This window comes from Protopterus annectens, chromosome 8.part0, assembly GCF_019279795.1.
Source record: "Protopterus annectens isolate FY-2018-M chromosome 8.part0, PAN1.0, whole genome shotgun sequence".
NCBI classification, from domain to species: Eukaryota; Metazoa; Chordata; order Ceratodontiformes; family Protopteridae; genus Protopterus; species Protopterus annectens.
This window is the reverse complement of record NC_056741.1, coordinates 505,353,159-505,363,158: the sequence shown is the minus strand read 5'-3', so window position 1 is coordinate 505,363,158 and position 10,000 is coordinate 505,353,159. Positions and strand designations below refer to the sequence as shown.

The 10,000-nt window shown below is 39.3% G+C and overlaps 1 protein-coding gene across 1 annotated transcript in view; it reads left to right on the top strand.

The window, feature by feature from the left end:
* Positions 1–10,000, top strand: part of LOC122808285 (melatonin receptor type 1C-like) — a 184,296-nt gene that overhangs the window by 147,696 nt on the left and 26,600 nt on the right. Inside the window, exons 4-5 of the mRNA XM_044079249.1 lie at positions 4,564–5,338; positions 8,349–8,358. Of these exons, the coding sequence (XP_043935184.1) occupies positions 4,564–5,338; positions 8,349–8,358 (785 nt within the window). The remainder of the gene's footprint in view (positions 1–4,563; positions 5,339–8,348; positions 8,359–10,000) is intronic.

The following is a 10,000-nucleotide window of genomic DNA, read 5'->3' as shown; positions in this document are numbered from 1 at the left end:
TTTTTTTAAGAACATAAGTCTTAAGCTGTTGAATAAAGCTGAAGTTGAATCTTTCTCCACCAGCACACAATTATTCTCTAATTAACATAGATTGCTAGACCATCATACTTAACCTAAAAGTAAATTCAAAATGTGTCACAAATCATTATTCCTAGATTTTTTACAGTAAGGACATGGATAAATAAACTGTAAAATTAAGAAAAGAGACTAGCACACTATCTTCAATTACTCCCCTACAAAAAATATTTAGAATTGTATAGGTTCATTCTGTATATCATAACCATCTGCATTAGTGAGGACATAATAGTGAGACATAGATATACAGGTAAATTCAGCAAAAAAGAAAACATTTGCTAGAATTACAAATAAGATGCCAGAGAACAGAGAAATATTCTTCTTAGTTTTTACTTAATTACCATAGATATATAAACAATCCTACAACAAGCTGAAAAAATACTGACATAGATTGCAAATCATGTAAATAAAATTACATACCTCAAAGTTTCAAAGTATAAATAATATATATCAAAAATTGAAAGAGAATCTATGTGAATGTAACACACAATCAGTGAAAGATGCAATTAACATAGGGGATTCTTCCTGCAGAAGAATTCTGTGTAAGATTCATAGTAAACAAAGCCATATTAAGAATAGTACTGGCTCAGTGTGAGGTATACTTAATATAAGTGCAGATATGGCAGCCAGAAATAACACATAAAAAGAAAATATATCAAATACAATCACTGCAAGTTATCATGGAGAACTGTCATGAGACTAGTACACATCTATGCTCAATTCTGGGTATTGAAACCATACCAAAGCATCTGTTCTCTTACAAACATACATAGCATGCCCACGATACATGGGCCAGTCTTGCATATACTTAAATTCTTTTTAGTTCAGTTTACACAGGTTCAGATATGCCAGCCTTTAAAGTACATTACACCACATGTCTGAAACCTTCTAAACAAGCTCATTCTCAATTTACTTATTCATCTACAGGCTTAGTGGCAGTATACACACATTTACCTAACTCATTTGTAAAATGTTGCTCTAGGAATACCACCCTTTGAATTAACAATACAGATAGCATTTATTTATTTATTATTGAACTATCTTGACTGGAGTAGTGGACTCTCACATTGGATGCATTTTAGATACATCCAGAAGAAACATGCAAAGACAGTGAACATGTGTGTACACAGTCTATGAGATATATCAGAAATTAATATCAGTAAGCCCTAAAATAATTACATTCATCATTCTTTTAACCCTACCTGAATGTAGTCTACCAGTAGTTACAAGGTTCAGTTTTTTTTTTCAGAAGCAGATAAAAAACACCTGTACCATTATACATTCTGAAGACCTAGGAATTAAAAATCCATTGGTTGCATTAGTAAAATAATAAGAAAGATGATTTTAAATAGAAATAATTTATTTTTCTTACACAATGCAATAGTAATTTAGAGTCCTGTAGACAAGGGGAAATAAAAAAGCATACCAGAACATTCTGAACTTATACAGGAATTTCTTGCCTTACTGAACACTGCTATTCATTATATATGTTTGTATTTTGCTGTACATTTAGGTCAGAACTGAAAAGTGCATGTGGAATAACTCACTTATGCAGTTAAATGTAAAATAAATAAACAAGCAAATAAATAAATCAATAAATTAGATAACGTGTTACACTACATTGATTATTTAAAATTAATTTTAAGTCTATAATGTCATGTTTATTTATACCAAAATAATACTTGTATCTGTATTTAAAAGCTATTTTAATCAAAGCAACTTTCAATGTTTAAAATTATTAATAGCTCTTTAAGAACATATATAATATACACTTCAGATAATTTACAGCTCTAGAGAAAGCCACGCATCTATTTGTTTTCTTCACATGCAGCTGGCCAAATCACAACATATCCTCTTTTGATTGGTGACTCTTCTGATCACAGAACAATGAAAAAAAATTGTGGAATGGTTGCATCTATAGGAAACAAATGTTTTAGCAAAATGGCAGCTATTGCTGGAGTAGTTTTGAGTGCAGGGAAAATCAAACTTGTTCCAGGAGACTGAACAGATCATTAAGAAGATTCAATCCTGTTTTGCTACTTTGCCAAACTCTAAGAATCTCTGCCAGAGATAAAGTTTTGCTGGCCAAAATCGAAAAATCCTTGGCTACAACTTAGGTGACCTAAATTCTATTTATGGTTCAAGTGCCTGCTGGAAGTAGATTAGAGGAAGAAGAATGATGAAGTATTTCTTGATCACCTCTTCTAGGAAGGGGGTAAGGGAAATGCAGGTGCTGTGGCTGTCTCACATACACTGGTACTAGTACCAATACCATGGAAGAGAAACCAATACCACATTAGATGGCAGGACAAAAAGAGGAGTGGACAGCCATATAGACTGGTGTTTCAATCCTAGAGCCATTGTACAACCTTGCCCATCAGAGGGAGTTAAGTTTTAAGCAAAAAAAAAAAAAAAAAAAAAGTTCAGTTGCAGAATGATGGTCCAGGCTTCTCTACTACTTTCCCTGGTCAAACTAAGACTCATCACCCAACCAGCTGTACATTTCTTCTTGCCTGGAGGGACAAGACCCATTTGATGAAGGGACCAGCCATGGTACTGTCTAGTATGGTGCCTGAGATAGAAAGTCATCAATAAGATGGCAAAATAGTATGTGGTGGGCAACTATAACACCCTTCTCAGTTGTATGAGCCATCTTGCCATATTGTTCTTGTCTCTGTACTGTGTTGTGAATGGAAAAATGTAAATTGTGTTTAAATTTCTATTTCTTGTTAAGAATGGAAATTTCCAATGAAGCCTCATTTGAGGAATAGATATAAGTAAGTACAGCTGCCCCAGTGGAAGTATCATAAGGGGGAATTGGTAAAACAGCCATTGATATGTCTGAATGTGCCTACATGAGCCAATGTCCCATTTTTATTCATGAATGTAAAGACTTTATTGGCAGTAGCCTGAGACCTTAAATGTCACTGATAGCCTATCAGGTGCTGGGATGTCAGTGCCTCTAAGTGCTGATCATGAATTAGGTGAATGTCCAGTTATATCACTTAGCATTATTATTATTATTATTATTATTATTATTATTATTATTATTATTATTATAATAGTGTTAAAATCTATTACGTTGAATTCTACTTCAAGTCCCATGGGTTGAATGCATTCATTTTGAGTAACATAGTTGATAACATGGCTCCAGGTTTAACAGATTTGGTTCAAAGAATACTGGAGGCTGGATATATTCTAAATATCAGTAAACAGGCAGTTGTGGTTCCCATTATTAAATGGCGGTCCTGTTCCATCATTGACTATTTTAAGCTTGTTGGTCTAACCTGCATATTAGAGCAATATTTTAAGCATTCAGTTTGTCTTCTATTCTGGCATGCATTCTTGCAGGTCTAGACATTTTTCAGCATGGATTGTTATCATAACATTCTTGTTTAATTAGTCTGATCAGCTTATATCAAAACCTTACAAGTTCACTAGACCATGTCCTTGCAGTAGAAATAGTATAAATTAATTTTGCCAAGGCCATCAACACAGTGCATCATTATTACTATTTTAAGACAATGAAGTAACAACACCTATATTACATGGGACAGCCAATTGCTTGAACGAAAGGAGCTCTATCGTCAGGATAAAACACTGTTTTTCTGAATTTTAAAAGCAACGGTATGTATGTTTTGGTTGCCATGTCGTTTGATGTATTTATGTCTGCTTTCTTGTATAAACAAAACATTTGGCTCAGAAAATCTGCTGATGGCACTAAAGTGAGGGCATAGTAACTGACATCAGTGATCAATCTGCACTACAATGATGTGTAGATATACTTCTTCAATGGATAGAATTTAGAGTATGAATTATAATGCTAAGAAGTGTATGGCAAATGCATTTTGGCAATAAGAACACTAGGTATCTATATTATCTAGATAACTACATCTCAATTACAACAAATCGTGAGAGATTTTGATGTTTTGGTGGCCTTAGATTTGAATATCATCTAAAAGTGGCATCGGGCCTCAGAACACCCCTGGGTGGGCATTATTTCTACAATAACACATACCTTGTTGAGCATTATTGCTTGCTTTGCATGACCAATGATAAAACATAACACATGTATGGCACTTTGTTGCATACATTATACCACTAAACGTCTTTGATCAAGAATTATGATCAAAAGCGAAAAATAATGAGCAGAAATTAGAGGCCAATTTAATTTACATATCACTCTAATTTATTTAAAAAGTTAATAAAACAACAGCTTTTGCTTCAACATGTATTTTTTGAACAATAAAAAGTATGAAACCTAACTGGCCAGCCTTATTGACTGACTATACCCCTCAGTGATTTGCCTGAAAATCAAAAACTTTATGGGGGCACAGCAAAGTATAAAGCAAAATAATGGATATTTTGCACAATTAGGGACAGTTGAGAGGTATGGTATACATATTACAACAGATGATAATCGGGACATATGTTTGTTGGCTGGTTGTATTTATTTCTTGATGGTAATATTTTGTTTTTCTTTTTCAGGTAATATGTTTGTCATCAGTCTGTCTGCGGCAGACATCATAGTAGCTGTATATCCCTATCCTTTACTTATTGGTGCCATTTTACAAAACCAGTGGACGTTTGGAAATACACAATGTCAGATTTCAGCATTGATTCATGCTCTTAGTTTCATTGGCTCTGTCTATAATATAATGGCCATAGCAATCAATCGATGGTTCTACATTTGCCATAGTTCCAAGTATAACAGCCTCTTTAGCATGAAAACGACTTGCTTTTATATTTTTCTTGCATGGGCATTTAGCATTTTGCTAGTTTTACCAGCTTTTTTCCTAGGTGCATTACAGTACCATCCCCACGTTTATTCTTGTACATTTATCTTTACAGCAAATGTATCATTAACTATTAGTGCTGCAGTTGTTCATTTTATTATACCAGTTACAGTTGTCATTTACTGCTATGTGCACATTTGGGTCCTGGTCATTCAAGTTAAGTACCGTATTAGACAGGAAAGCAAACAAAAGCTGAAACCATCAGAAGTACGTAACTTCTTAACCATGTTTGCTGTATTTGTTCTTTTTGCAGTTTGCTGGGGTCCATTCAGTGTTCCTGCTCTAATTGTGGGATTTAGTCCACCAGGAAAGGCACCTCAATTTCCAGACTGGCTGTTTGTTGTAGGTTACTTTACAGCTTGTTTCAATAGCTGCCTCAATGGTATGGTTTATGTAGTTTTTAATCAGAACTTCCGTCAGGAATACAAAAGAATACTATGGTCTCTGTGTAGATTTATACTCAGAAGGCTTAATTTATTTCAGTAGACTGGAAGTATATGAATTAAAAAAAAACATTACATTCATATGAATGAAGGCTGAGATGGTTAATCCCAGTTAATGAACAATGCTTTGCTTTATTTTGTAAACAGTCAATGCCGCAACGATATGTATATACAAGGTCATCTTAATGACATCCATTTGTTGCAGTTTGTGACTCCAAAATGAAGGCTACTACATATATAGAATATACACTATCTGTTGAAACAAATTACTGAAAAAATCTAACACAGTAAATCAAATGGACTGAAGCTTGGGCATAATCACAGTCTTATACAAAGAAATTTCCCTCCATGTTGGCACTGATGTGAGGCCCTTATCACTTCCCACATACAGTTTGATAATGACTAGTGTGTTTCTAGCCAAACTACAAGCAATAATGTGGAACTCATTCTGTAACAACCTCACAAAGTACCCCAGTGACTTATGCTAACCTATGTCTTACAACATACAAGCTAAGTCAATAATGACCCTCTACTGCACCCAAAAAGTCATGCCAGTGGCTAGCCCTCCATATCTTAATTCTTCTGTTCGATCACTGACCACAGTAATACACAATACAGTGCCTCGCCATATACAAAATGCTAGTCATATCAATTAATTGAGTAGTCCCCCTAATATATACACATATTATCTAAAACATATCAATCACTTCCCACATTTAATATCCTGGTATACTACTACATCCAAAACTGGTCTTGTTCTTTGCTAAAGAAGTATACAATTGTTGGTTTTGAAAATTATACCATGATAGTATTTTTGGGTGGAGAGCATGCAATCTCGTTTGCATCCTATAATACTATCCTTGCCTAGGCCCTCACTTTCTGGTGACACTACTTGATTTTTTTTTTCTGATATGCCACTGATGAAGATGTCAGTATAAAAAATATTTGCAAGACTGATGACCCTGCTCTTGAAACCAAGGCACTGAAGATGGTTGGCAGTTCATATACCTTCCATTCATAATATACTTAAATACTTAGCAAAAAGCAGTCTAATACCAAATTTAAATGAAACTGAAAGTAAAGCAACCAGAAATAAAGGTACTCAAAGCAAATGGTACTGTAGTGCTTAAAATACATTAGTACTTTTTAATAAATGTCATCCAATTAATAAATTCTGGGGCAGAATAGGCAATAAAGTACAAAAGTGTTGTATTAGCTGAAAGCCATGATCTCAGTTTCTGTACTGTAAAACCTGTATCATTAAATAAATATTTATTTTACTGCTTTGGAGACTTAGACAAGTTTCATTTTCCAAGCACAGCCTGACCATTTAACAAGTGACACAGATATTTTTATTCTGTTTTATGGAATACTCAATAAACAGAGCAATGACTTCCCTAAACATTTTTATATTTGAAGGACTGTATAGTACTATGATATTATATACTAATAACTCACAACTTCCAAAATCTAAGCATGCATTTTTTTTAATTTTCTTTTTTTTTATCCTTCCCCGGGATTCATGAACCTTGCGCCAGGCGCCCGCATAGCGTCGGCGTTATAAAGCCAAATATGGCCATTGAGCGATTCAGGTATGAATCAATCCCACGTGCACTACCGGCGTGCGCCGGACCTGCGCCGCCCCCGGCGTAGGTATGCTAATCACACTGTGTGCGGTATTGCACCATGCAAATGAAGGCAAATAGCGATCCACGAAGTTGGGCAGGCGAAGGTAGAGCACGGCAATGTAAACCAAAAAAAACGGTTTACATTTACCCAAACATGACCAAGGAGTAATGGAAGGCTGTCAACGTCAGGTATCATACAGGTGCAATATGCCAATGGCGAAAGGCACCGAGAATGTCCAAAGAAAACATGCACAAACTGTAAATAATGACATAAATGTTATGTATGCAGAAACCACAGCAGAACCCCCGGATATGTGCACAGAAGGTGCAAAACAATGAAATAATAGGAGAATGTCCTAAAAGAGCAGTATAATACACATCAGCTGCACAGCCACCACACACCATAGTATGTATGGAAAGCCTCATCCCCAGCGCAAGGGTTGTCAAGGAGTGGCGGCAGTGTTCGTCGCCGTAACCATGTATTAGCAGTCAATGCCATGCAAATGAGGCAGATAATAGTGAATCGCAAAACCGGCGCCGTGTAAGGATGGAGCAACGGCGAGCGGTAGTACACCGAGGAGTGGCCTACACGGGATACATGTCAATCGCAGAGGGGTGTGCCACTGTAGGAGGAAGCACATTGGAGGCCAGCAAACATAGGCTGTACAATGCACATCACAGCAGCAGGACGGGCGTGTGAGGAAATAGATGCGCTGAGAGTACATAATGCCCGCATAGATGCATGTGCACGAGGATGACTACGTTCCCCAACCCAGTCATGTGATGGCCTCCCCGTCAACAACCACGGATATAGGAAGGTAATGCGGAGAATATGAGGAAATGCGGAAGCAGTGTAATTGGAGCCGTAATGAGCAATCAACACCAATCAATCCAGGAAGGGCAAACGGCGGCAGCTGACAACTCTGCATGCAGACTCCTGCAAAACGGGAAAGGGGAGGCATAGGAATGCAAAGATAGTAGGGGATGTAGTAGAAATGCAAAGAGCAAAGAACCGAAATAGCACAGCCAAGTACAGAGGTAGCATAACGGCGGCGGCAGACAAAATGCATCATATGCCATGTGCCTGCAGGATGCACTGCAGGCAATAGTAGGTGCAACGTGCACAAACAGTAATGTAAGATGCAAAGCTAAGCCAATGCAGGCAAATGTAATGTAACACTAAAGGCAATACCGTTGCAGTTGCAACGGTAAAACACCGAAGATAATCCACAGATACGGCTGCACAGACACACCCAATGACATCACCGGGTATACAGCACAACAGTATAAAGTGTGAATGCACACAACACACAGCGCGATTTCCCAAACGCCGCACCGTAGGGTGTAAACACACGGGGAACTTTTAATATGTATATGTTGGGTGCCGCCATGGCCGTGATGCATAGGTATGTGTCAGAGACAGACGGAGTTGCGGAGGAGGGTGCCGACAACTACCGTAGGCCTCATAGGAGAAGGAGAGTGTTCAGAGCAAGAGTGACCTACCAGGGGCTGCAAGACCTGGAGATAGTAGAGCGCTACAGGGTGGACAGGGACACGTTACAGCAAATAGTGGAGCTGTGCCGGCCACGCCTGAGAACAAGAGACAACAGAGGGGAGCCCATCCCAGTGGACACAAAGGTATGTGTGAGCTTGCGAATACTGGCTACAGGTACCTTTCAAAGGCCAACCGGGGATATAATGGGTATCTCACAGGCATCAGCATCCAGGGTACTACGCCAGTTCCTGGATGCCATGTTACGACATGCCCATGAGTATATAAACTTCCCCAGATTCCAGGAGGAGTTGGCTAGCAATATGCGCCACTTCCACCGTGTGGCACAATACCCGGAGGTACTGGGTGCGATAGACTGTACGCACATAGAAATCAAGTCACCGCCCGGGGAGCAGGGTAGACGCTACATAAACCGCAAGGGATACCCCTCCATCAATTGCCAGGTCGTGTGCAATGCGCAGGGCATTATCATGGATGTGTGTGCTGGCAGCCCTGGAAGCTACCACGACTCCCATATCTGGCATGCCTCACAGCTGTATCAGGTATTCGCCAGGGGGGACATCACACAAGGTCACCTTGTGGGGGATGCTGGCTGTGCACTGGAGCCGTGGATGATGACACCCATCAGAAATGCACACACACACATGCAAGAACGCCATAATGAGGCACACGCACAAACCAGAATAATCATAGAGTGTGTGTTTGGGATGTTGAAATCACGGTTCCAGTGCTTGGATACATCCGGTGGAGCCTTGCAGTACTCTCCAGGCACATGTGCCCACATATTCATAGTATGTTGTATGCTACACAATATGATTCTGCGGAAACAGCTGCTGCAGGGACATAATGGTGTAGGGCCACCAAGCCCGCCACAACTGCCAAGGCAAGCACAGGCACAGGGCGTTCAGCGCCATGAACACACTGTGCCAGCCCCAGTAGGTAGACGGAGGCGTACCCAATATGCCTACACCCTGGCAAAGAGGGAACGCATAGCACATACTTTGACAGCGTAGGCCCCATGGACTGACACCTCCTTACCTGCACACACAGTGAAATGGACGCCACACAAACATGTCCGCCTGTAATGTGTACCATATGGGCGGACCTATGTGAGACTCCAACAAAGGCACCACCCAAACACTGCACACCCAATAGCCAGCAGAGCATGGAACGCCAACACCTCAACCGCACGCCGGTTCTACAGTAGACGGCGAGTCAGATGCTGCCACTGTCGCCGCAAGTCGACTACATATGTACTTATGTGCATACACAGATACGGAAATAGATATCAGTACACACGTAGAAATATATGTACACATACACAGATATAAAGTACAACAGGTTAATATGAAACCCAGGGATGCAAGTTTACAGATAAGTAAGACGCGAAATCTCCACATAGTAAACATAGTGAACGACAACCCGATCATCCGGGAGGGTGGGCAGAGCAGGGAACGCCAGCCATGGAAATGTCAACCTGCATCAATACATATCCGCTGGTCGACGATCGCCAGGCCACGGTACAGTAACGGATATGCCCGGATA